The sequence below is a fragment of the Rhea pennata genome, chromosome 16 (assembly GCF_028389875.1).
Source record: "Rhea pennata isolate bPtePen1 chromosome 16, bPtePen1.pri, whole genome shotgun sequence".
Classification (NCBI taxonomy): domain Eukaryota; kingdom Metazoa; phylum Chordata; class Aves; order Rheiformes; family Rheidae; genus Rhea; species Rhea pennata.
In genome coordinates, this window is record NC_084678.1 from 16,649,393 (window position 1) to 16,677,003 (window position 27,611).

The 27,611-nt window shown below is 41.3% G+C and overlaps 1 protein-coding gene across 1 annotated transcript; it reads right to left on the minus strand.

The window, feature by feature from the left end:
* Nucleotides 1–26,950, minus strand: PRPF6 (pre-mRNA processing factor 6). Its single transcript, XM_062589236.1, has 21 exons — nt 26,803–26,950; nt 25,684–25,852; nt 24,791–24,909; nt 24,101–24,179; nt 23,006–23,182; nt 21,981–22,136; nt 21,138–21,232; nt 20,229–20,385; nt 19,845–20,007; nt 16,464–16,582; nt 15,579–15,797; nt 13,874–13,996; nt 12,968–13,089; nt 11,781–11,919; nt 10,753–10,872; nt 9,350–9,526; nt 8,359–8,492; nt 7,796–7,887; nt 5,568–5,682; nt 3,413–3,539; nt 1–2,626 (listed from the first exon to the last, which is right to left on the minus strand). The coding sequence occupies exons 1-21, from the start codon at nt 26,871–26,873 to the stop codon at nt 2,474–2,476; spliced, it is 2,826 nt and encodes a 941-aa protein (XP_062445220.1). The 5' UTR covers nt 26,874–26,950; the 3' UTR covers nt 1–2,473.
* Nucleotides 26,951–27,611: the final 661 nt, after the last annotated feature.

Below are 27,611 nucleotides of genomic sequence, written 5' to 3' on the forward strand. Positions count from 1 at the left end.
GACAGGACCCATATAACTTGTTTATTGAACTCTATACACAGAGAAAGTTTATAGGAGCCATAATCCATTAAAAATGTAAAGATATCTACAAACATTAAAAGGTTGCGAGATTGATGATCCGTTTCATTCAAAAAAAAGGAATCTTATAATCCTGGGCCACAGGAAGAAAAATGTCAAATAGACAAAGGGCAGGTGGCAAAAGGAGTTTGGTGCTGCAAGGAAACAAACAGGCGATCTGGTACAGTTCTCCTTGCCCAGGTCTTCCAACTCATCTCAGTGCACAGCACAGCACTGGAAAGCATTCTCTCCTGTCACAGACCATAAAAAAGTCCCCAGTAAGTTCTTCCCTCGCACCATCCCAATCCCCGTGCACGTAGCAGAGCCTTCGCCTTAACAGACGCCAGGTGCTGCCACCTGAGCAAGGAGCAGGGAAAACGGACAGATCCTGACCAGTGGGTACCTGGCTCAGGTGACACGCTCCAAACACTCTCTACAATCTGGGAGTTTCTCCAGCAGCAAGAACCATTATCTCTGCAGTTTCAGCCATCCTTTTTCCACCTTAAATTCACACCAGCAAGAGGAGAGCATCACTGGGCAGTCTTACTGCAGGGCACAGGAATTTATATACCGTCTGCACTCAAGTTTTCCCAACTCCTCACTGGAGTGCCACAGCAGCTGGAATACCATAATCACTTCCTGAACCAGTAAGACACGGTTCTCATGTCTGAGAACCTACTGAGATGACGTTATGGAGGCAAAGTAAAAGCTATGCAGAAGCAATATGGCTGATGAAGGGCCATACAGATGGAGAATAATTATTGATGCCATAAAACCTCTGCACAAGTGTCTCTCCACTCCAAACACATTTCACTCACCTTTGGAAAACAAGTTCACAGGGCATCTGTAACCTACACCCTTCTTAATGAAATTGCAGCTTCACACATTTTCACCAGCTATGCAAGAGAGCACAAGAATTTCAGTTATAAATCCAAAAGAAAACTGGCTTTTGCTCCAAGGTGAACCACTTCTACATCAGTTTTAAGACATGGGCTTCTCAAATATGATGCTAATTTCAGCAGAAGGATGTAGGAAAAACTTGGTGTTACCACCCCTGCAGATATACTCCCAACATCTTTGTACAGAGCAGTAGGAGCCTGATAAGTTCGCAGGTTTTCGCACTATCAGACCCACTCTTCCCAGTAAGAGCCAAAGTGCAAGACCACGTTCAAAAGAGAACTTAAGGAAATAAACCCAAACAAACTATATTTCATACATATTTTCCAGGCAAGTGATAAGATTTTCTTCGACTAAATACACTACATAACACACGTACACATACCTGAATACTTTTGCTAGATCCTAGTATTTAAGACAGCTTATAGTTTTTAACTGAAAGAACGATCACAGGAAAAAAAATCAGGCTCTTTGGGTCAAAATAATACAAATCATAAGTACAAAAAAAACTTAAGATAGCTGATAAAGGGTCCTAAACACAAAGCTCTTCCTCCAATAAATTTTCTTTTTTTCCATATGCACTTGAAGAGTTATCCCAAATATCCAGACTGGAAACAGTTACGGCCTTAAAAACGCAGTCTCTCAATGGCTCTAATGAAAGGTTAACTCCTTCAAAAGGGTCTTCAGGGATTATTAGGTTTTGCCTTCTTACTTTAAAATATCACTGTGCTTAATGAAGTCAGACACCTAAAAGAATGTTACATCATATACATTAAAAAAAAAAAGCTGAAAGGTCTTTAAAAATATGCTCTTGAATTTCACAAAGTGCTTCATCTGCTCAGGTTAAGGAAATCTTAGTTGTGTTGCAGCTTGACAGCAAAGGAGACCAAGTCAAATCAGACTTGTACCCAAGGAAAGAGTCACCTCAGCCACTCTCCTCCACTGCCTGGTCTCCCCCCCCCCAGCAGACTTCCACACATCTCTTCAGAGTAAATTCTATGTACTCAGATAGCAAACAAACAGATCTGCTGACAAAAAAACAGCATCAGATGGGCCAAACACTAAAGAAACTGCACAAAGGGTGGCAGGACAGGCACCTCCGTGCTAGCGGAGAAACCAGAGGAACTGCTAAACATCAGCAACCCAACAAGCAATAATTAAGGCTCATATTTACAGAAGCGATTCAGGCATCAAAATGAAAATGCCAATTGAGCATCAAAATGCTCAACTCTCCTACATTTGCCTCAGCAGCAATGTTCAGAGAGAATTTAGATGCATTTGTGCTGCACATAGCTGATGACTGCACCTGTGAGCCAAGAGCACTACATCAGGAAGAGAAGGAAATAGACCTTTTTCTTTTTGGGAAAAAAAAAAAAAAAAAGAAAGAAAGAGATCTTTCATACTGCCACCAATCTCTTGTCCTCTAAAATCTGTCCACTGTAAGGACAAATGCACTGAAAGCAGGTAAGTAGATAGGGCTAGCCCTACAGAGACATTGATGCAGCTGAGTCAGCATACTCTAGAAAGTATTTTTAAGTTTGGCTGCCACAAGAACAAGAATCTCTCCGATCTTTTTCTGCCAGTTCTCTATATCCTTGGAGATATCACACCAGAGCTCTCCATGGCGGGGTTCTGCATTCTCACAGCGTTTCTTCACCTCCTCTTGTTGTTCCTACAAAGAAGGGAAACAGCAGTTTGCGAGTCTCTCAATGCCCTAATTTGTTTCACTGTAGAGCCAAAATGTTAACAATCCTCTCCAGAAGTAAACACTCTTCCAAAGCTTTTGTTTTGTTTTTCGTTTGTTTTAAGGCAACACGGAAGCCTGTGGCAGCAGCTGTCCTGTCTTGCTGAACAAACTGGTAGTGCTATAGCCAAGCAAGACCTGGTACACCAAAGAAGTTGCAGCAGAAACTTCCTTTGTGATACCACTGCACGAGATTTGTCAAATGAGAGGTCTCTCTGAAGTCAGAAGATAAACACTCTCATCATTTCAGCAAAGCAAGACAGTAAAACCCATCATAAGAAATTAAAAACACACTGTTCAAATGGCTGTGTTCACATGCAACCCATACTTGAAACTTGTAATAATGATGCTGGAATTGTGTAACTAGTCCTGTATCTTTACAGGAAAGTCTTCTCCTACCAGGAGACTTGTGTCTTAAAGAAGGAAGATTGATTTCATACATTTTTGCACAAACTAGCATGACTGTGGACAGCAAAGCTGCCTGAAACACAATTCAGCTGATGATACCACACGTGCCTGTTCATGTTCATTCATGATCAGGCGTGACAACCTCCTGATCTTTAAGCCACACAGGCAGCAGAAGCAACGGGCTCAGCTCAGTATTGCAGCAGTTCCCAGGACCGATTACTCAACATTAGGAAGGGATTCCTGCTACCTTCCTCCACCCCTTATCTGTGCTGGGGGAACAGCTCCCTTTCCCAGATGTACACTCACCTCTGTGCCATGTTGGAGCTCAAATTTGTAGAAGAAAGCCCAGGCATCTCCCAGGTCAGAATCTATCTTCACTGTTCGGTGGAACCATTCTCGGGCCTTAGTTATTTTACGCTCACTCCAGAATAACCTTTCAAGAAAAGTAAAGATTAGTAGCCAAATTTCCTCTTTAGAGAAACACAGCAACCTGCAAGCACTCAAGCAAGGTCCTACACGTATTGAAGTTCTTGGCTATCCCAAGATGGAAATATTAGATTTTGTAGATACCTGCCAGCTCTCCTATCCTCTGGGAAGAGAGAGACAGAGGACTAAAAGGGACATCCATTGCTTATTCTTTATTTTCCATCCAATCTAATAGGTTAAGTCAGCCCCAGTCAAACGAAGAGATAGACATTCCAGAAAAGGGAAATATTGTTCTTTGAGTTCAATCTTTGCTAGCTCATCTACTCAGTACTGTTGTTTTGGATTTGAAAGAGATAGCATCCTATACTACACCTTTTTCCACTCTTAAAATACTAAGAATTTGGAAGTTGGCTTTAGCATTTAATAATTACATAACTTCTAAAGAGTTGAAAATGTATGCAAGCAAGCTTAAAAAGTCTGCAGTCACATGTTCACACATTCTAAGTTGCTGAGCATTAACAGAATTAACCTATTCTGTGAGCCTCACTTTTTACAAGGAAAGGCAAGCACAGATTCCGTACTCAAATATCAGCTTGGCACTCAGCCTGCTGTTGTCATTTCAAAAAGGTACTTGTGAATGTTGAAATTTCTCCCCAGTAATTAGCCAGGTGAGTCAATAGTCTATTGGTTTCATTCCTTCACATTAAAAGACTCCATTCGAACTAGTAAGGTTTTTATCAAATCAGACAGCCATCCCTCATAAAGAGCTTAGCTAGCCATAAAATTATACAGCTTATGTGATTGTTTTTAAGCCCTATAACACTCTTGATTGATCAGTGTTAAATAAACTGATTTAAAGGAGCATGATAGCAGAAAGGCTAAACACCTGCAGGTAGCAGCCATTTACAGAAACTTACTTATTTTTAACAGAAAGTTTTTCGTAAGTATGAGACAGACCAAGTATTACTGTACCTACATGCAAGTCTCGATGGGAGGTGGAAACTGTTTGTGCTGGGATTAGCTGCTAAACTGAGGTTACATCAGAAGGTGTCCGGAATCAGTTTCAAAAAAGCAAAAGTTAACATTTTTCTCATTTGCAGCTAAAGCTGAACAAGTCAGCTGTCATTATCTGGCAGAAACCAGTGTTGCAGTCACTGGAGTGTATCCTACAGTTTTCTTTGGCTTATAGAAAAGCATTATGAAAGAATTGGGCAACATGCTTCTTGCATTAACCTCTTCTGTTATTCACAAAGAAAGAAAAGTATTTTTTTCTGATATTGTTTTATAGCCCTTTATACATTAGATTAAACAGGGTATGGCATGAGTCAATTAGAAAGTTTTTCATCACTGGAAGCCTCACAACTTGATCTAGGCAACAGGACAATTCCTAGTAGATTGTCTTCCCACTTGGAAGCAAACTACAGCATAAGCAGTAGTCTGCATTCTAGGAAGGGCCAAAACTGGGGAAAAAAGGACATAGTAGAAATTTAGAGAAGGAGAAGACTAGAAGAGTACGTTACTATAGCTCAGAACTAAAAAGGAACAAGAAAACACCACTGAAAAATATTGCGGTAGGGAGAGAAGAGATCAGGAATACACACAGTCACCCGCAAAAACTGGACAACCACCAAAAACTGTCCTCATTTTCACAAATACTTAAAACAGAAGTTAAGTAGTTCTAGCTTATTTGAGAGCACATTCGAGTACTATCCAAGGGATGCAAACGATAAAGAATTCTTACAGCGCAAAGAGCCAACCCTGGAAAAGGACTCGGTGAGAACATGTTACTACCTCTACTGCAGTCCCAGACCCACCACAACAGCTTGAGGACAGGTGGAGACTTCCAGTTTTGAATCAAGGGATAGGAGCAGATTTGCATGGTTACTAGGAGGCAGCTCAAGAGCTGCTGTTTGCTTTGAGGTTTATTAGCGCCGCTGCAGTCAGAATCACATGGTCTTGATCAAGTGCAATATTTCATCATAGACGCAGCCACACAAGAACAGGTGTTTTTACTGCATTAAGCTTGGGAACTCACTTGGCCACAGCCAACAGGACATGTGGGTCATGTTCACACTTCTTCAGAGCATCCACACTCTTGGTCTTTCTTTGTGGTCTTGCTTCAAGGAAAATTGCCTCTGACCACAGGATTCCTTGAACAAGTCCAATAGGAAGAATGTGTTATTCCAGAGATCAACCTTCCCACCCTCTTATCAGGTCAGTGCTCTCTGAAGTAAGAGACGCTGCTGTCCATAGCCTATCAGCTATATAATTCTCCTGCTCCAATCTCAGCCCCAAGCACTCTTTCTGCATGGGTACTTCACTCAGTGCTCCGGAACTTCGAGCTACTGCTGCCACCACACTGAACCTTCAGTACTGAATGTCTCTGTACCATAACTTTCCTGCAGCTTCTGTGTTCTCTGTGCTAGCAGACAGTGACCCAGGGCTTATGACTTTCAGGTAAGACATTACAAGCAGCAAAGCAATGGAGGGTAAAGCAGGATATAAGAACAGAAAGGTATCAATTTGTCTGAATAGGAAACTACAGTGGCAGATGTTGTCCCAAAAGGTGCAAAACACACCATTTAGAAACAGCTCTAAAGGTGCCAAGAGCACTACGGTCTGACTGATGCTGGCTCTCCACACATACGATGAAGGAGAAAGCAGCCAAGAGTAGGTCCAGGAAGGCCAGGCTTAATCCCTAGTTCCTTCCATTGCCAAAAGCCAAAAAGGAAACACGCTCAGAGGAGCGTGAAATCTTCAGTTCCTTATGTCAGCCAACGATACTTGCTGATCCCTTCCAAGCCAAGCCTGAAAGCTTGTGCCTGCCAGGACTCCCCCAAGTGCTCTCACTTCCCATAAACAGCACCATGAGAACATCCACAAGCTCTGGTGACTGCAGTGACAGACTGGACCAGAACTCTCTCCCTTCTTACCTTTAGGATTTGCTCTTTTCATACACGGTAAAATCACATTTTTCAGGCCTCTATTTTCAGGCCAGCTGAGGACACAAACATCATTTGTATTTCAGCTTCGCTCTTTGTACAGTCTGCCTAAATCAGGCACAAGCTACTGGAAGTCAATGTGGCAATCAATGGCTATTCAGCAATCAACGGCAATTCAGCAATGAAAGTCTCTGGTTTACATGACTGTAGGTGCCCAGCCTGCTAATTCCAACAGGCATTTATTTTGGTTTATAGAATTTTAAGATAGAGTTGGAAGTTATTTTATTAAAACAAAAACTTAGAAGCTACTGCTTATTTTTTTTTTAGTAAGAGGCAGATTCTGTAACAGGCCTGTGGTGTCAAACACACAAATATTAGGCCATGTGTTTCACAAGACATGGGGCTTGTGTGGTATTGCTTTATTGAACCATTCTCTGTAAGCAGTTTGGAATGAATTTAATCAAATCCTAAAAATCACTTAATTCCCAATTATTTCACTGGAACTTCGGCAACTGCCAATTAAACACCTTTCAAAATCCAGTCTGAAGGCAAACTAGAAAGGCTTGCCTGCAGTAGACTATTGGGTTTTGTAATTATGCAACATCTCTCCAGAGACATCAATGTGTTTAAATAATTAAGCCTTCCAACAATTCTGCCACAAAACAAGGAAGTGTCATCCACTCTCTCCTCCCATCCCACTGCTGGTTTGAACTAATTGATTTAGACTGTATGACCTCTTTGCCTTGTTCTAAAGGAGTTAAAATAATCAGAAAGCAGGACCAAACATGTGTGGTACATGCTCCACTAATCAGGACTACGACTGAGATTTGCTATCATGCAAGTTTTTAAGCACACAGGCTTTAGTAGTGCAACCGGTGCAGGCAAACCAACAGGAAGTCTTCTATAGCCAGCGAGATACTCCAATGAGACAGGGAAAAATATATCCTTTTTCCACCAAACTTAACTAAAAACTCTTGGGAGTCAAGGTCAAACCTTGGCACTTCTTCCTTTGCAGACTACTATTAGCTTCAGAGAAAAGTCACCCAAATCTGAGATGGTTTCACAGGAAATCTGTGAATAAACACAGACCCAATACTACACCGGACACTTCAGCAAAATGGAATCAACACCAATGACCTCTCTGGTGTGAGACAGCAACTGGGACAATTCAAAAACATTTAATATTTCCTTTGCAAGAGGATGACTGAGACCTCTCTGAAGCAAATAATGTTGAGACCTGGCCAGAAGGGACATCTTTGAGAAAGAACCACCTTCTTCTACTGAGAAAATACAACCATGCTGGAGATTTTGAAAAGCTTACCTGAATTGGGACATTCTTGCAATGCCTTGGCCATCAGAGTATTTGCAATATTCTTTAATCCAGCTCTGTATTCTAATCGTACAGACTCTAGCCTGGTGAGAGACCCAGTGACAGTATTTATGAGATCATATTCACTATGTAGAAACAAACAAGCTACATGAAGGACTCAAGAAATTAAAAACATCTGCCCATACTCAGGCTACATATACATGACTGACATCATCTCAATGCTCACTGTTTGAAAATAAATAGTGACGAGTTTATTCAGCAAAGCTTAGATCAAAAAAAACTTTTATGAAAGGGACTAAAATGAAAGATTCCTGAGTTTTCAAACTCTCTACGTAACAACTATCAGTAGAAGAAATAACAGATCCCCAAATCCTTAGAACATCTGTGTACCAGCAAGGATCACCATTTCTAGGATTCAGAAGTTATTTGTCCAGAGGAAACGCTAGGATGGGCATGATCTTAACTGCTCAGTTTGCTGGGAAGATGTGAAATGTTTAACCTGAAGAATGCATTGGCCTCATAGCTCAAATTGAGTTCATGTCCACACAACTCACCAGAGATCTGGATTCTTTGGATTCTTTAGGCGAGATTTTTCCAAGATGGCTCTTGCTCTAGTCAACTGCCCAACTTTTTCCTCCAGCCTGGATAGCAATAGCCATAGGGGTATGGAATGCGGACACTTCTTCAACTGTTTTAAAAAGGAAAAGCTTAAATTATCTGTAGGTTCCCTATATCTTATATTCCCTAAAGAAACATTCCCCCCACCACCACCATCTTTCTGGAGAATTTGGAAGAGACAAGATGAAGCTGATTAACTAAGAGAAATTTGAATGGTGTAATCTTATGGTTAAGAACAGTACAAAAATCTGCTTTGTCCCATATCCAAAAGGAACAAGTAGATGTATCAAGTATGACTGAGCTATCTATGTATCAAGAGAAAGTATATCTCTCCTTTAACAGGAGATGTAGTTCGTGCTCTGTCTGGAGACAGAGGGCTCTTGCACAGCTCAAGGACGGCAACAGAATATGCAGAGAAGACTGCCTTGGCTTCAAAGGCAATCAATAGGATACCACAGCTGGCAGCAATGAACATGTTTCCATATTACTTCCATGGCTGATGATTTTTCAGGATCATTCACATGCATGGACACCATTTAAGAGACATGAGTGCTGCAGTGACCACCTCCCTTCACTGTGCATATCTAAGGGCCCACTAATAGGCTTTTCTGTTAAGAGTTTTACTGTCAGTCCTTATAAGTCTTAAAAGATTATTGTGCAATGAGCTTTTTTTCCTACCAGTGATATGTCCAGCATAGAGCAAAGTCTCTCAAGCAAAAAAGTGAATTTTGCCTATAAATAGTGGGATAAGAGATGCATTTTTCCTAATTATTTCAAAGTCCTAATAATGTCTTTGTTATTGTTGCTGTAACAGAACAAAAATCACATCTGCAATTAGTCCGGAACAGTCTTCTACATTTTGCTTCGAAGACAGACATCTCTCCACACCAGAAATGCAAAGCAAACTTGCAATAACATACAACTTACCCCTTGATTATAAGCTTCCCGTGCTTTCTCTACCAGCTCTTTTTGTTCCTCTATTTGTCCTTTCATCATCCACAGTTTGGGGAAGTCCTCGTAGTGCTTCAGGGCTTCCTCACAAAGCTCCTGGGCTGCAGCAATGTTTCCAAGCACCCATTCTAACTTCACAGACTTCATGAAGACCTAAGAACGAAACAGAGTTGTTTATCACCAGCAGCCATTGAAAAACCATTACTCTGTCAATACAGAGGGTTCTCAGTTTCAGATATTCACTGAAGTGTTATTGATTTGCTACTGTTTGAAGGGGGAAAAAAAAGTCAGAGGTAAATAATAGTGGGAACATAACAATGAGAAAACTAAATGCAAATATTAAAAAGTAGCTGGAACAATGTGATCAGACAATCTTTATCTCAACTAGCAGAAAGTTGACAGTTATGTAGTATTTGTGCAAAGAGCACAGCTTTAACAGCATACTCAAATACATAAATTTGAATTTGTCTGCCAGCTTCATCAGCACACCCAGATCTTCCTCCAAGGATGCTCACCCAAGGCTACCAAGACCAGCTTTTCTTATTTATGGCTCTAAGTTGCAGCTGATGTCCCACTAATTACAAACTAGTAAATATACCTTGCTGTTCTCAAATGTCTTTCTTTTAATGAGGCATGGAGGCTACAGCTGTGAGAAATAACTTACAGATGGAAGGCAGTTCAGCTACTCTGACCCCAGTCCTCCTCCTTCCTAAACTCCCCCCACCTATCACTCAGCAAGAGATATCAAGTCTGACAAGAAATTCATCCTCAGCTGTCCCAACTGGGCAGAAGCTCCCTGACTGACAGAGGAAAAGGACAATTTAAGAGATCAAGAATGAAGGACAAATTTGAAGGAAAAAGTCATTTCCTCATAACATAAATCAGATCTTTTCTCTTTAACTTGTTGAAACTGTTTTCTACAAACAGCTGAAAATTGACAAAGTTTATTGTACCAGGTGCAACTCTGAAGATAAACACAAGAGTGTAACTTTAAACAACACACTAGCATTGTCATTAGCACTGAAAGCATAAGTTATCTGTTAAAGTATTTTCTCTCTTTTTTCCAAGGCACACTTTTTATGTGACAAGACCATTCTACAAACAGCTGTAAACTGGGAAATTCCTGACTTTTGCCATTTGGGCAAAAAAATCTGAAACCTTTCACTTGATCCTGGTCTTTTTTCCCATCATACCCTGATTTTATGTCGCAATTTGCTGGAGAAGCGCCATAGTAAAGCTGCCACATGCTTGGAAAGGCAATGGCAGGGAGCCATCTGGTCAGTCACTGAGACTGCATAACTGAAGGAACTCCTTCTTCTGCCTGGACTCCCCTACGCCAAGAGAGGTCTCATTCTCTCCTCCCCATCACACATCCTTACCCTTGCAGTGGGGGCACTGCTGCGAGCTTTTGCCAGCAGCCTCCTTGCTCTTTCATATTCATTGTTTTCTGACTCAAGCTTCACAGCAGCCAGCCAGATCTCCTCGCTGTTGGGGTTCGCCTGCAAGAACATAAAATGACAGATAAATGCATACAATGAATCAACAGCAGATTTAATCCTTCGTTTGATCCAGATTAAAATTGAAATCAGAGCTTCGTCAATCCACATTAGACATTTTTTTTGCAGTTCAAGCTCCTCCCAATCTTCTTTGACCTTTGAAGTTCATAGAAATTCTCCAAAACAGATGCGTAATACAAAGATATATGCCAGTTTAGATGTTGGATGCTTCTCAGTTGTTGAAAAGCATTAGTGCTTGATCTCCTGAAATTTCAGTTTAAATATCAAAAAGATCATACTCTGTCACAGTGAGACCCTTGTTTTATTACCTTTGAACAAAAAATAAATAAAAAAATAGAAAAATCTTGAACTCCCTGTTCAGAGAATCCCACTACTCCAAAACAGGTCATCTCAGTGGCAACCATGTTAAGGATTCTTCAAGATGGTTATATAAAAAAAAAAAAAAAAAAAAAAAAAAAAAAAAAAAGCCAAAACCAGATTTAAGAAATAAATATCTTTATCACCTACTTCAGGAGCAAATAATTACTGTCACTCAGCTTTTGAGGCCTCACTCCCAATGTTAAAACCGTATTGCTCTGCTCATATTTCAGTGCCTGGTGGAAGACTCCCCTCATTTTGCTATGGATTAGTGGTTACACATAGTGTAGCGACTTCATTATTAGGGCAGACCACCACTCTTTCAAACGAGCATTTTCAAAGAACCCATCACAAGAGGATTCTGATCCATGAGTGGGATTTGTGGGAGCTCAGTAAAATTAATGGTTTGTGAAATTAGGATCCCTCTCATTTTAGAAGGCAGCAGGAATCAGGTGAGCATCCACAGAAAAAGCTTACAGTCTGATCTCTTAACAGTCCTACTAAACACCATCACACAAGTCTAACATACCCACCTGGAAAGCCAGGGCCAAAATGCTTCTGGCTGCTGGCACATCTCCAGCCAGCCACTTGGATTTGGCTCCCATGAGCCAGAGCACTTCTGCTTTGGGACAGTGAGCAACAGCTCTCTGCAGAAGAGCCTCCAAGGATTCTCTGAGAGAAGAAAGAGCAAGTTACAACCATTCAAAACTGCCAAATGGGAGCTCTCACACACCGTTTCCACTATCACTCAATGTTATAAATATTGTTGCAAAGTCCAACATTGTAAACCTTGGTAAGTCGTTTCATAACAAGGAGAGGGTGAGGTCTTTTTTTCACAAGAGTTCTGAAATCAGGGCTCCACAAACGGCTCATTGTTCAGATACCTTTGTTTGAGAGCTTCTGCGGAAAGACCCTACATAAAAACATCTAATTTGTCTTGGAAAGAGCCATTCTTCTAAACAAACTCAAGTAGAAACTGGGACAGAAAGTTTTTCAGAATTATTACATGAAACTGGATTAATCTTACTGATTTTTTTTATCCTCTAGAAAACATACTTTTAAGCAGCACAAAGGGCTTAAACGCCAGCCACCATCAGGAAATGTACGAGCAGGATCAAAAGGGGGGGGGGGGGGGAAAGGGTGGGGGAAAGAAACTCACTGTCTGCAGTCACTTAAACATACAAGCCCTGTTGGCTTTAATAGAGTCAGTTCCACCTGCACAAGTGGTCTGTTACACAGAAACTTTGGGCAGAAAGTTCCAAACGCATCTGACAGAGCTTTATCATAAGCTTTAAAATAAGAAGATTGAACCACAGACATTGTAACAGCAGTCTTAACTCAGAATCTGATACATACTCCCAAGATGTTTAATCAAAAAAATGTCAGAGATGTTCAGACAGCTTCAGTGATCTCAGTTTAATTTATGGAAATTAAATGAAACACATGCTGTATTTCCAGGTGGTTTGTCACTCTGTATTCCCAGAATTTTTCCGGAAATCCACTCTCAAAGATGAGAAGCCTTCATTTAAAAAAAGTCAGAGATGTTCTGACCATAAGAAAGTCAGATCCACAAACACCATGAGCAAGGTTTTCACCAACTGAACCAACTTTGCTTGTGCAGCACAGAACTTTGATCCTGTAGCTTTTTGACCTGCCCAATCTACCATACTGTAACAAGAAGTATGAACCCCGCCATCCAAAGATTGTTCAGTACACTTACCTAGTTCCATGGTTCTTTTCAAAGTAAGCTGCTCGCAGCCACACACTTTTCTTGCTCGGGAAAACTTGCAAGGCATAAGCGTAAATTGCTCGGGCACACTCCAAAGCATTATGAGCAACACACTGAAGAAAAACAGATCAGAATTAAGTTAGTCTAGGGTTGTACCAAAATGAAGGGTATAATAGAATGACAAACACGTAATTCAATACAGAACTGAACAGTTCTGATTAATATACGAATTAGGGTATTACAGGTAACTGAATAGCAATTACTAGTTTTAGAAAATTCCTCTCTGCTTCTTTTTTATAAAATATACTTCTATCAGAGCATAGGCATCACTGGCCTTTCAGTGGGACTGACTCACAGGAAAACTTGAAAAATTATCAAGACATTGTAAAGGCTCTCAAATGTTTGCACTTAGTTTTTCTACAGACAGAACTATAAGCACTGTAGCATACGCCCACCTTCTGTAGGAAGCCTAATTCAAGGCTGCTGAAATGAGCATTTCTCCTGCTGAAATATAATTTACTTTTTAGTGCATGTTTAAACTACTTCCAAAAAGCAAAGAAAGCCTGGTAAAACTTTGTAAAAGTCCTCTGGTCCACTCTTACATTAACTCTTGAGCCACAGTGTTCATGCTTTCAAGCTCAACTCCAAACTTCTTTGACCAGACTGTCATCTTTGTTGACATCGCAAAAAGAGCAGCAAATAATCCAGCACAATCACCAACTTTTTGCTTAGGAAAAATCCAGCTCTGAAAACATCTCCACAATACACCAGCCTCCTAAGAGGCAAATTTGCACAACTTTGGCCAGTCACATCCACTTTCACTGACAAAAAAAAACATGTCATTTCCCAGGCATCAGTTCCATTTCCAATTCCCCCAATTCCCCCAGCTGAACATACACTGTCTGCGTCTTCCATCCAGGTATGTTTCCGATCTTCTTCCTCAATCCCAATCCCAATGACAGCTCTCATGATTGCTTGGCACGTGGCCACACTTCCAGCTTTATCACATTCCTCAGCATCCTAGAAACAAGAGTAGATCATTGTTCCTTTTGAGAAATCTGTTTAAAAGACATTAGATTCTGCAACAGCAACTCAAGTGCAAGCATACGGAAACTGTGGGTCAGTACCATATTAAAAAATTACTCAGTCATATCTTGCTTGACACTAGTGAGACTACACCCACTCTGAAGATGCTGTAGTTGTAAATACAGAAACAACCAAAAGTTGTTTGAGAAACACAGCTTGTCAATAACATCCACTGAGAAAGGAAGTGTGACAATGCATGACCTATCCCGCCTGAGAGGTGTTGTCTTACCACCTCGCTGACTTTCCCTGGGCTGGGCTAAGCAGGGACTTCATGAATAAGAAAAGCAGCAAAGATTTGAGACGAAATACTCTTTAACATCAGAACTATTGACCTTTCAGCTTTGGATTGATTCTCAAATTCCAGAAAGGGCTAAACAACAACAGAGATTAAATAAACATATGCTCAATCACTGTTAAATTACAGGTGCAAAGCCTCTCTCACCAAAGCACATATGGAAGAATGCTTTTTCCTGACGCAAAGTTCGTGGAAGGCCAAACATGCTTTGCCTAAACTTGTTAAAAAGACCTCTGATCAAGTAACTAATACAAAACAATTCCAGCACTGAAAAGGAACTTCAGAAGACAATGACAACAAGAGGTCCCCTCCTCCTTTTACATGAGGAATTAACCATTAATGGTTTTAGATTTTAACAAGAATATCCATTAAGTACTTTGTCCACTACCAATGTTCCTTCATGTACCAAGCCAAGAACACTTTGCTGCCTTGACCCACTCTAAGTGATTTGAATAGTAAATCTTTAGTTTATGCTCAAGCATAGCAATAGAACAAATTCAGGAGGAAAGAGAGGTTTTTAACCTCAACATCAAACCGGTTAAATGGCAGGAGTCTTTAAGTGATTTACTAACTCAGGAAGCCCAAGCATCACAGCTTTCAGATATGATCAAAACACTATGAAACTCCTATTTTTGCAGTACAGAAAGTTAAAAATACAATGACCTGTAACAGTGGTTTGAAACTGCACAAAAGCAGTGTTTTGTAAATGTTATTGTAGAACATGGTTCCACGTGCCAGCTGTGACTACTTCGCACAGCCTCAGGACTACAGACCAATATAGGACTAAGAATATTTTCTGGCTACTGCAGATGCAACATTTATATTGACTTCTTATCACACTGACAAAGAGCTCTTTTGGCAAACAGGTACCTTTTAAGCCAGTAAGAACATATGCAAAAATACATAAATGCTTCACTAGGGGTTTAAAGCCTCTATCCCACTTAAGGCAGCAGCTGCTTATTTTCCAAGACAGAAGTAAACTAGACATTCCTCAGCTCAACACACAACAGTGCTACTCCAGTGCACCACCTAACCACAGACTTGGTCCTCCTCAGCAAACTCCATAGTCTCACTCACTGAATTTTTACAGGAGTTAAAGCTCCACCGATAAACCTACTGAAAAATAACTGTTTCATAATATCTAGCATCAGGAGCCTTCAAAACTGAATTCAGATAGCTCAGCTTATCTGCATCTCTAAAAGAGACCAAGCAAGCAAACACCTGTATCCATTGCTCTCTGTTGATTTCCACGCCATTAGCCCTAAGAGATGTGATGGCTCTGTCAATGATTTTCTCCACCATCTGAGTGTTTCCATTGGCTTCCTCCAGTTTGGCAGCAGTAATCCAAATGTGACGATCCGTTGGAATATTCTCACGGGCTTTGTTTAGGACTTTACGAGCATTCTCATAAGTCTCCAGTCTTGCCAGTGCAAGCCAAAGCTACAGAACAACAAAGGATGTATTTTAGATTAGAACAAGGAGATGACAACACCTCAGTACAGCAGTATCAGCCCAGAAGAAATAAGAAGTTTTATGCTGTTTGCTACAAGTTGGCAACTGTCCTCATCATGTAGCATAACCAGGCTGCAGAACACCTATGCAGAAACAGCACATCCAGAGGTTACTACTGTTCTTAAAGTTAAATCTTACAAGATATTATCTTCTCTTTGCTCAGCTGCTGGACTAATATTCTCTGTGCAGATCACCTTTTAAACAGCTGAGCTTAAAATTTTTTGGTTCAATGTCTCAGAAACAAATAGCATTGTTCTAGGTTCCCTAAGCTGCACATATGCTTGGTTTCAGAACTGTCAAGGCACTAAATATGAATGCAAACATGGCTAATTGGCTGCCACAAGCACAGCAGTCCACTGGCCTAACTAACATAACAATTGCACAAGAAAATGAGCCATATAATGACTCCAGACAATTAACTTAGGAGAAAAAGAACACAGTCCACTACTTATCACATTCTTTTGACCATAACATAAAATGTCTGGTAGAAAACTCAGAGTACACTCACCTGCCTTTCGTTTCCAAAGTTTACCACTGTCCTAAAGCACTATATATGGGAGGTTGTTTTGTTTTACCTTTTTTTCAGAAACTTACTTCAACACTAGTTGGACAACATTCCACAGCCCGACTCAGCATGATCCTGGCATCCTCAGGTTCTTCCAACTCCACTGCTGCCTTCCACAAACGTACCGAATTTGGAACATGCTCAAGGGCTAAAGAGGAAGAACAGTTATGTGAAATGTGCTAAAGTTTACCAAAGAGAGCTATATTTTTCAAGGATGATACCTTAAAAGTTTTGCCCATCAAAAGAAACATAGACGAAGTTTCCTGAAAAATAAATGTGGGAATTACACTTGTCCCAAACAAAAAGACCTTTTTCCTTTTCTAGCAGTGACAGAAGAACAAACTGAAAAAAGCTAGCTTAAAATACTACTGGCACCAATATTTTTAACAGCAGTATCTACATTATCTCTTATAGACTTCAACAAATGAGAACTTAAAAATAGAAAATAAAAACTTAATTTCAATTGGAAACAGGTTTTGGTGAGCCAAAGGCCTTCCTCTGCACAAACTACACCCTTTTGAACAGTCTCGAGTCTCAGCATGGTCAAAAGGAAATTCTGGACCCTGATCAATATTTTACTTCAGATGTTTTCTTAATACATACCAATCTAGTTTAAAATTCCACATATGCAAGGGTTCAGTTCTACAGTACTCTAGTAAAAAATTTTACATTCTTTACCACTTCCATGTCTCAGGAAACTGCATTAAGACGTATTACATAACCTGTACAAACACAGATCATCTGACAAATCTACAAAACTCTTATTCCAACTGATATTTTGAAACATATGAGCATATATGTGACCTTAAAAATTAGGGAGCTTAACAATGCTAGGTCTCCCTTCAGGGAGAATTTTTTTTTTTTTTTATTTTAACCAGTAACAGCCCTTTTCCTTAATTGCTGAAAGCAACCCTTCGCAACTGAGGTCTCCTATAAGCATCTACTGATGGCTTAACAGATACTGGTTTAGCTTTCCAAAGAGTTAGACTCACTACCCAAAAATAAAACAAAAGGATGCATAAAAACTTAAAGGTATCAACAGGGCAATGTTAACAACCCAACCCACAGAATTCAAAGCGGTCTCTCAGTAACCCAATATGCGTTCCATCTAACAAAGAGTCTTTCAGGCTTCTTTAATCTTGTCCAAGCATTTTCTATTCCTGGCAGAAACTTCATTCTCGGCAGATTTTGCTAGATGGGCTGTCCAAAGCATTAAACTCCAAACCCTCAGCCTGTCTTTTCATAACCTTGTATCTTAAAGTGACACTGAGAAATTAAACAAACTTTCTGCCTTTTGTTACTACAACTTACACAAAAGATAACCACACTTAGTGCACCATTAGTTTCATTGCTTCCATAGCAACGATACACAAGCATGCTATAGCAACAGAGAACAGAACATATCCTTCTTCAATAAAACTATAGGACCACAAGTATGGGTAGGAAGATGCATCTGAAAATATTTTGAAACCAACTAGGATCCTAGTCAACAGAGTTCTTTTAATTATTCCTGCAATGGCTGAGGCATACTGCTGAGCCCAAACCTCACAGCACATCTGAGCTTTACAGAAATACATCGAGTATTTACTAGTAGCATGCTCTGAGAACTGGGGCATTAACTGCTCCTCAGAGTCTGCAGCAGCAGGAGATTTTTCTGAAGCATTTTAAGTGAGTTATATCAGTCTGTAAGAGCTGAAAGCACCACTCAGCAGGACAGAGCACGTTTTCATAGATAGAGCATTCAATTTCAACACCTCAAGACATATTTTAAGACACAGCTTGGTGTCTCTCTACTGAGACAGAGGCTTTAAAACTCTAGAGGTTCTGCTGGATGGTAAGAATATGCACAGACAATGGACAGAACAGCAAAATGTATTATGGAAGACTGCACTTCAGTCATGTTACCTGGCATTCAGCCTTTTTTATTTTTGGATAAATACTGGGTTACACTGCCTGTTATCTCAGGCCGCGCATGCAAACACTTTCAAATGATCAGATTTCTGATATTTCCTAGGTAGTCTATGAATGCCATGAAGCTGACTGCTAACATACAGAAATTAAAAACAGCATGATAAATCATGCTCCATTCCATGAACAGCTTTGAATTGCAGCTAATATAGATAGTTCCAAAAACTGACACGAGATGTTTTCTTAGAAAACACAATGTTTAATGCAAAAGAACAGACTCAGTACTTAACACACAAGATGCTTTCCTGCACTAGCCATACTCAGGAATCTGTTTCTGCTCATGTTTTTCTTGCAGAAGAACACACGGTTTCACAATAGCAGTGACACTCCTCAGAGGACTGCACAGTTCAGCCAATGAAAATTTAATAAGCAACATCATAGTTAATATCTGAACTCTCACAAGTTCAAGTATAACACCAGCAACCTTGGCATGCAAACCTTTTACCCATGTTGACACATGCAATAAAGAGGTCATTTCACCACAGATAAGCAATTTACATGCACTAGTAAGAGGAAGGAGGTAATTTATCCCCTTTGAAGCCATGTCATTTAGTATGTGGACTGCTGCACATAGACTCAGTAAAAGCATTAAATTCAGACTCTTTTCTCTGTCTAGATTAAAGTCACAAGAAATAATTGAAACAATTCAATAGTCATGAAAGAGTTAAACTCCACAAATGTGGGCGCAATAGCTTCAAGTAATCAAAGAATTAATACTATAGGAACCTGCAAGGAAGACCTGGATTCAGGGCAACAAAACGGAAGTGTTCTAAGTGTCAACACAAGATGAGTGTTTTAAGCGAGCATGGTTTTGGAAAAGTGATAAATTCCACAAAAGAGGAAAACCTCTGAGTGCAATAGAATAAAAGATGCAAGGTTTGCATAACCACCACAGAAAGAAAACTATTTGTCAGGAATACAGAAATTTGTATGCTAAAGTAAATCCCAAGGCCCCCCCACCCCAAGACGAATGAGACAAGAACCCTGAAGCCTCTAAAGCTCCTCCACCAGAAATTATTGTGGCCTCTGCAAGCTATAGACAAGTTGGAAGTCAAACACAAAATCTAATAACCTTTCAAAAACATAGCATGAAAAGATCTGTAGAACACCATTTTCCCTTTATAGCACCACCTTTTAATTGTTTTTCTCTATTCCTCTAAGTTTGCTCAAGTTTGAATTGTTTTTAGTAAATGAAATAGCATTTTGCAATTGCTCAGCAATAGCAGCTTTCTGCCTTGGAGTTTCACAAGTACTACACGAACTCCAGCCTCACTCAACAGCAGCAAGTTCCATCATTAAGGCACACTAACAACTGCGTGCTCACCAAGAAGGCAAAAAAGAAATGCTTTTTAAATTTCATGGCCTTGAACAATTTACAGTAGACTACCCACAGAGGCAGACTTAATGAAGGTTTTGTTCTCCTCATACACAGAAGTTCTCACCTTTCCTAAGAACACGTTTCTTTGCACGGATGTCTGTTTCCAGCTCCGCTGCTCTTATATATATCCGGACAGACTGTGGAAGGTGGCGGACAGCCTGGGCCACAACAGCCTTGGCTGTATCTCCAGGCTGCAGCCGAGCAGCTTCTAACCAAACATCTTCACTCTGTCAGGAAAGAGAAACAACCTTCCTTTGTATCAAAACAGGTACTATGAACAAGAACTTAAAATTAGAGCCTTTACGTAAACCTGCTCTTTTAATACTACAGATAAGGAAACTGTATCAGGCTATATTTGATAAAAGCCTAACAGAAATGCTGCCACTTGTAATCACAAACTTTTCCTAAGGCTCTACAGGGATCAGCAGGGAAGCAAAGCAATTCTGACCTTGGGGCACATCTCTGTTCCTTTCATGATGAGGTTCCGAGCTACTTGGAGTTTGCCAGTGACCTCCTCCAATCGGGCTGACGCTATCCAGGCTGGCGGATGATGAGGATTGGTCTCTCGTACAGATTTCAGGAGCAATCGAGCCTTCTTGATATCACTAGTGAAGGAGGAGACACAGGCATTAAAATTTTCAGTATGCTAGCAAACAACCCTCCCAAATCAGCAAGTGCTCTACAGCCAAATCTTCACAGTGACACTCAGACGCACAGTAACTATGACCTCAAACTTCTCCATACTGGGGACACATTATGTAAACCGTTTCTATGTAAACTGTCCCCAGTTTACAAAGAATATAGATTAACACAGCAAGGTCACAAAGACGACTGACTAAGGTGGTTTTATTTTTTAAAAGAGTAATTACAGTTGGGCACTTGCAGTGGGAAGCCAATAAGCTTGATGCTAAAACTGTTGATGCTAAAACTTCACTTAAACTAACACTTGCACATATGGTTTTGACTTGAATAGCAATTCTTTATGGAAATAAGTGTCAGGCTTCAAGTTAGAGAGGTTTTCAGCAGTCAGTCAAGCCTAAATTAGCTGCATGAATGTACAATTAACCAGATTGTTTCCTGGCTGGCAGGCAGCCACACATGGCCATCACTGTCTGGCATGTTAGACCAGGGACAGAATGGAAACTACTCTCACAATTAACATATCCAGGTCACATCCTAAATAAATCAGTTGAAAGCATGCGCCATACCTCACGTTAAAAGAAATCATCCCCAAAACTCATCTAGCATCTTTTACAAATTCAAGGTAAGCTAAAAACCATCCACTCCGATTTCCATTTATATGCAGAAACACAGCAGTTGTTAAAAGGTTAAATCAGCTAATCCTTCTTAAACTTACTTGATATCCCCTCCATGTGTGGGAATCATCGAATTCAAGTCTGTCAGATATCCTTTCGGATCCACTACAGTCTGGCCACTCACAGAGTCCGATACCTAGGAAAGTTAAGCCAGCACTACTAAAGTGACCACTCATAGTGTCACTATTTGTCTGCACACATTAAAGCATAGAAAGATGCTGCTGCTACACAAGAGACCTCCTAGATGTTTATTCATTACCAAAATCAAGGAAGGAGGAAAAACACACGGGCTCGTTACCTTTGTTTTCACTTCTAAAATTCAAGACTAAGGTTAAGTATTTTGCACCACTGGAAAAAAGGAAAAAAAAATCCAGAAACATGCACCTCAGCTTTCAGTCACAAAAAGGCCTTGCAGGTCTGCCAGCTAAAGTCGAACTTTTTAGTCTGAACTAGACATGAATTTGGAAGGATGTGAAGCAGCGGGGGGGGGGGGGGGGGGGGGGGGGGTGTCGAAGAAAAACAGTGCTCAACAACACTTTTCAGGAGCATTTGGTCCTGCATATATCTCCATGTACGACAGAAGAAATGCCTCCCATGGTAAAACTACCAATGCTATTTGTCTGAAGTGTACTTCTGGAATGACAGTTTATTCTCCCATAATGACCAAGAATCCAGAGGCAAACTGTTGTGTCTCAGGAAATTCTGTAAGTATAGAGGACAAGATTCAGGGAGTAGGAATACAAAATTATTTCTAGGCACAACTGAGCTATATTTCATGTATCTAATGCCCAAAAGAATAAAAAAGATTTTAAAACTAGGCCTCAAACAACTGTATACCACCAAGTAAACCAGCCACAAATCCCACCTTCCAGTGTCCTCCTTACCTGGCTTAGCCTCATATCCATCAAGGTGTTCCTCGCTTGGCCAATCTTCCTCATATCCAATTCACCTGTCCCAGGTGTCATTAAGCCTGGTGTCATTCCTCCTGGATATGGAGTATTCAAACCCCCTGGATATGGAGTATTCAAGCCACCAAATTGCTAAAAACAAGAGAAAAATGTGTTCCAAAATCTCTTATGCAATTTCAAAAAGAATTCAAGCTGTTAGCTGATCTGCTCCTACTCAGCAGCTAGAGGATATAGATGCCAAAATCCCACAGGTACTTCTGAAATTTTCCCTAGTACTGATGACAATACAAGCAGAACAGTGGCTTCCCTGAATCACAACACAATTCTCACACAGGTGTTGCAAATCCATAGGGTATTACACAAGCTTAATCAAGTCAGTGAAATAGATAATGAGAAAGAAAATGAAAGATATGAGTACAAGCATTTAAAAAGAGCACATTTAAACAAGAACATCTATTAAGTCACACAGACACCTGGGGCCAATTCAGTGCCAAGCAGTTTCTTCTACAACCAGCCTGCGGCCACACAGCAGTAAATTAAATTACACACCTTACTGTCAGCTGAAAACAAAACAATTTTAGAACAAACTCCTGGGCAGAGCAAGCTATTAGGGGAAGCTAAGCTTTATTTGCTGTTCCATATTTGCAAAAATCTTCAGCTGTTACAAAAATACTGATTATGCTCACTAAAGCTCTTATTACCATTCTACATCCAGAGAAAGACAAAAAAAAAAACATTTTCTTCCATATTTAGCATGAGATTCATCTTCTTCCCCTCTCTATCAACCTCAGGTTTTGTCTAGCAATGGGAATGCACAGAAATACTGGAACAAGCACAGGAATTTAACACCCAGCAATTCTTTTGACAGGCTCACAAACTACAGCCCTTTTTTAGTTATGTATCTTTTTTTCTAAATGCCACTAACAGAAGGTACAGCTTAACCCTCATCTTTACTTATAAAGGATGGATCATAGCTTCATCAGGTTTGCTTTTAGGCTCACCGTCTGGCGGGGGTCCACAGAAGTGTGATTCTCCCCTGACTGCAAATGCTTTGCAAAGAAGCTATCAGGCACAGGAGTCAGTTTCTCGTAACGAGGATTCCTCTGACGTTTGTTCCTGGCATCACCAACTTCTGGAATACTTAGCCATTCTTCTTCTGTGACTTCTGCTAGCTTCCTCTATAAAAACATGAGTTGCCAACATTATTCATCTTAGAAACCTGTTCCTTTTATTTTAACTTCTCACATTCTTTTTTTTTTCCTGAAATAAGTACAGACCCACTGAAAACTAAGCTCAAAGATCAGTTGTTTTTGTTTGTTTTCTAAATCTAGCATACCAAAGAATTAGGTGCATTTAATCAGAATTTGGTCTTAGTCCAGGCTGGAATTCCATACCAATTTTGTTTTTAAACTCAGTGCTACAAATACTCAGAATAATCTCAGTGCCTGCATCACTGAACATTATATTCTTAAGTGTTAAACAATAGAAGACATAGTTTTAACAATACATTTTATCTAACAGAATATTTAAATTCAGGAGATCCTTCTCAATTATTATTCTAATACTAACAAATTATCAGTCCCTTAAAGATGGGAGCTAAAAATGAGGATTAATTGAAATGGGGACTAATTAGAACAGTCATAATAACGCATGAAACAGCATATTACCAAAATTTGCATAGATTCCACTATGTTGCATATCCACAAGAAATGTGCATAGACAGAAAGAATCACTGCATTCTCACACAAAATGGTTTATTAAAAATATCATACTTCTATCAATTCCAAGCACATTTTTGAATACAGCTATCAATAAAGATAATATTGCTTTATCATTTACTGCAGATTCCATCACTTTAATTTAAATGAACGCTATTAACCGTACTATCTACAACCGTTAACTAAAAATTACACTGCGAAACGTGAGATAGTTTCAAACCAAGAACACTTTTCTTCCCTCTCAACAGAAAGTAATTTTAATTTAGAGAACAACTTGCATGCTTACAGACAAGATTTGAGCAAATAAATGCAGAACATGCATTCATCTCCCATACATGAAAGACTGAAGTCACATTTAAGAAAACATTCTTTCCTTACTTTCAAATCTGAGAACTGCTGCTGAATTTTGGGTCGTTCCATACGGTATTTTTCTATCTCCTCTTTCTCTCGTTGTTCCCTTAGGAAAAGGGGTACTGAAGTTATACTCAAAGTAACAACACTTTGTTTAAGGATTTGTGCAGCGTTACTATAGAAAAACATCTAATCAGAGGTAAGGCATAAAAAAATTATCCCAAGTTTATACTACCATCTTCGTGACAAAAAAATAAATATTTCATCAAATAAGACTATTATAGTGTGAAACCCTGTAGACAAAGCAATAAAAAAAGAAAAAAGTGACACTCACTGGTTTACAAGGCATCTACATTTAGATGTCTTTTGTAGCAATTTCTAGCATTTCACACAGTACGTAATATGTACATTAGCTCGGTATTTCCCTATATCGCCCTACTGAGTTACAATGAAGCAATCCAACCAAATCTACCACTGAAGAAAATAAGCAACAAGCACCAAGATCTGTTCAGGTTAAGTTGTGCCAAATATCCATGGCTTTTACAGCAACAGTGTCTAAGACAAGACATTAAAATAAATAAACCCAGTATCTGCCTCTGAAAATATATTCAGCAGATAAGGTCAAAATTCGAATTAAAAAAGGGAAGTAGTAGAAGAAAACTCTGAAACCCAGACCAACTCAGAAACACTCCTTACCAGCATTGCAACTAATCCTACCTTCTTTCTTTTCTCCGTTCATCCATCCTTTTATCCAAAGCTGCATAAATAGCGTCTGCTTCCTCATCATCTTTTTCATAGGGACCACTTGAGAACAGGCTCCCAGCATACCCATTGAACTAAGAATAAAATAAACAACAATAAAAAACATAATCCCCACTTTAAAACTCTTTTTATGTACTTAGTACAGCCCATAGTCATCCAGAATAACGAAAATGCACGAGCAAAATATTTCTAGTAAGACTGTATTAGCTAAGACATCCCTTAATATAAACAACTTTCTTCTACCATAACATAAAGGTCTTTATTGAACCACACTATTTCAACAGCAAAACCTTCTACTAAGCAATAAACAAGATCCCAGTATATAAAAGCCACATTCTTCCATTACCAAAAAGATTTTATTACTAAAATCAAACAAAAAGAGTAACATAATAGTTAACATCTCGTAACAGTTAAACGAGATTTAACACAAGTGTCTAGACAGGCCACGTGAGACAGATGTATGTCAAAGGAAAAGAGCTTAGATTTCATTTTTGCAAGAACATAGAAGATGCATCCCACAAAGCGCTTAAACTATTTTATTTATGGATTTCTTCCCAAGACTCTCGGGGCTCTATATATATAATTAAACCACAATATATGGATAAATGCCAAAACAAAAATCTACACGCACTATGCCATTATGTATAATGGGATTCTAAAACAAAAAGAAAAAAAAAGAAAAAAAGAAAAGAAAAGAAAAAAAACACAAGAGAAAAGGAAGCACTGCAGCACTGTTAGCTGACTACAGGGAATTTTGGCCTTGAGTTTTTGGATAATCCAGAGTTTCAGAGCTAATGGGCTCCTCTTCCTCTACAGAAGAAACACCTGAAGGATTGCTATCACATCACCTCATCATAATTGGTGTCATTCAGATCTTCATCATCATCATCAGCTGTCTGATTCTTCTTCATTTGATCCCCAACAGTTCTTTTCCCTGGCGGAGCATGACGATCATCCACGGGGTCATTGGCATCCCGGGCTGGGCCAATATCAGACCGGGTGGTGAAACCTGTGGCTCTGTGTTGAAAAAGCAGTAGCAGCTATTTAGAGCACAGCAACACAGTAACTACAGAGCCTGTTAAAATTACATAAAAACAGGCAAAAAAGATAATTTCATTCACAGGCATGGTATTAGCCAGTCCTTATCCCTACTGATCATAAAACCCATTGGAAACAACTATCCTCTTATAAGAACAACTCTATTTATAAAGACACTGGCAGCATGCTATCCTGCTCACTCCTCTACCATCCGTCATCTTGCACTCAGAAATGTATTCTGTTTTGAGATGTTTCTATCAATGGGATGCAGCAAAAAAGAGGACACACACCCTGCAGGTTGTGAGATGCATGCGACTGGTGTGTGTGTGGGGGGGGGGGGGCAGAGATCAGGGCTCTTTAGAAGTCCCATTTCCAGCTAGTCAGAGCTTTCCAGGGCCCAACCTATAGGATCTGTGTGTCCCCATCCACAGGGACGGGCCATACCGAAGTAGAGACACACGCAAATCAGGATGGGGTAAACCAAGGCGGGAACTCCGTGCCACCCAGGAACAGCTCCCCACCTCCGCAGGGTAAACCCTGCTGTCCAGGCACGGCTGACACCTGCCTCTTACTCCAGCCTCTCACCGCCACCCGCACGGCCCCGGAGGCGACGGCTCCTACGGAGCCCCGGCTCGGCAGCGCCGGCCCCCCCGCCGACAGCGCTCAGAAAGACCCTCGAACCAACGCGCGGGGCCGGGGCCGCATCTAAACACGCGCGGCCCCGCGGGACGGCGGGCGCGGAGCGCCCGGGACGGATAAAACTCGAGCCCAGAGACGCAGGCGCCTGCCCCGCGGGGAGGGCGGCGGGGCGCCGAGCCGGGCGCGGCCGGGCCCGGGGGAAGGGGCCGCCGGGCCGGGCGGGGCCAGGCAAGGCCGCGGCGGGGCAAGGCGGCCCCGCGGGGCGCGCAGGGGCTCGGGCGCGGCCTCACCCGCGGCCCAGCCCCGGCACGTAGCCCAGGGGCGCGGGCATGCCCAGGAACGGCTTCTTCTTCTTGTTCATGGCGGCGGCGGGCGGCGATGGCGGGCGGCGGAGGCGAAGCCGCTCCCAGGAGGCGCCGCCGGAAGCGGCCGGGCGGGGCGGGGCTACCCAGGCAGCCCGCGCGGCCGGAAGCGCCGGCCCGGCACTTCCGCCTGGCGCTGGTTTCAGGGTGGGGGGGGTAGGAGGGAGCCTCCCTCGCCCCCTGGCGCCCGGGAGGAAGCGCGAGCGCGGCGCGCATGCGCGCGCCCTGCCGGCACCTGCGCGCGCGCCCCCGCCTGCGCGCGCGTGCGCTCACGCGCGGACACGCACACGCGCGCACACACACGCGCACACGTGCACACGCACACTTGCACTTGTGCGCGCACTCGTGCATGCGCTCCGTGCGCGTGCGAACATGCACGGACGTGCTTGGCCCGCCTGCAAGCGTGCACGCAGCCGTGCCCGCGTGCACACGCGCGTGCACACCCACATGTGCGTGCACACAGTGCACATCTGCGCACGTGCATGCATGCACAGACCTCTGCACAAATGGCATGCACACGTACACGTGTGTGTGCGCACCGTGCACGTGTACATGCACACTGCACATACGTGGAATCCCACATGCCCCTTCGTGCATTTTACACACGCTTTACACACATGCACATATAAACACACGCAAGCAGATGCACGCACACCTGTTCACACAGAGGTGGACATACTCCCACGCACGTCCCACATACTGGTTCCAGTTCAGACCCGGACACCCGCGGCCGGGGG

Excerpts from the sequence above, each read along its gene's own strand:
- PRPF6 (XM_062589236.1), bottom strand. The coding sequence starts at position 26,873 with ATGAACAAGAAGAAGAAGCCGTTCCTGGGCATGCCCGCGCCCCTGGGC. Across the intron at positions 20,386-21,137 it reads ACACATGGAGGGGATATCAA|TGATATCAAGAAGGCTCGAT; the intron begins GTAAGTTTAAGA and ends CTCCTTCACTAG. Across the intron at positions 15,798-16,463 it reads GTTGTCCAACTAGTGTTGAA|CTTTGGCTTGCACTGGCAAG; the intron begins GTAAGTTTCTGA and ends GTTGTTCTGTAG.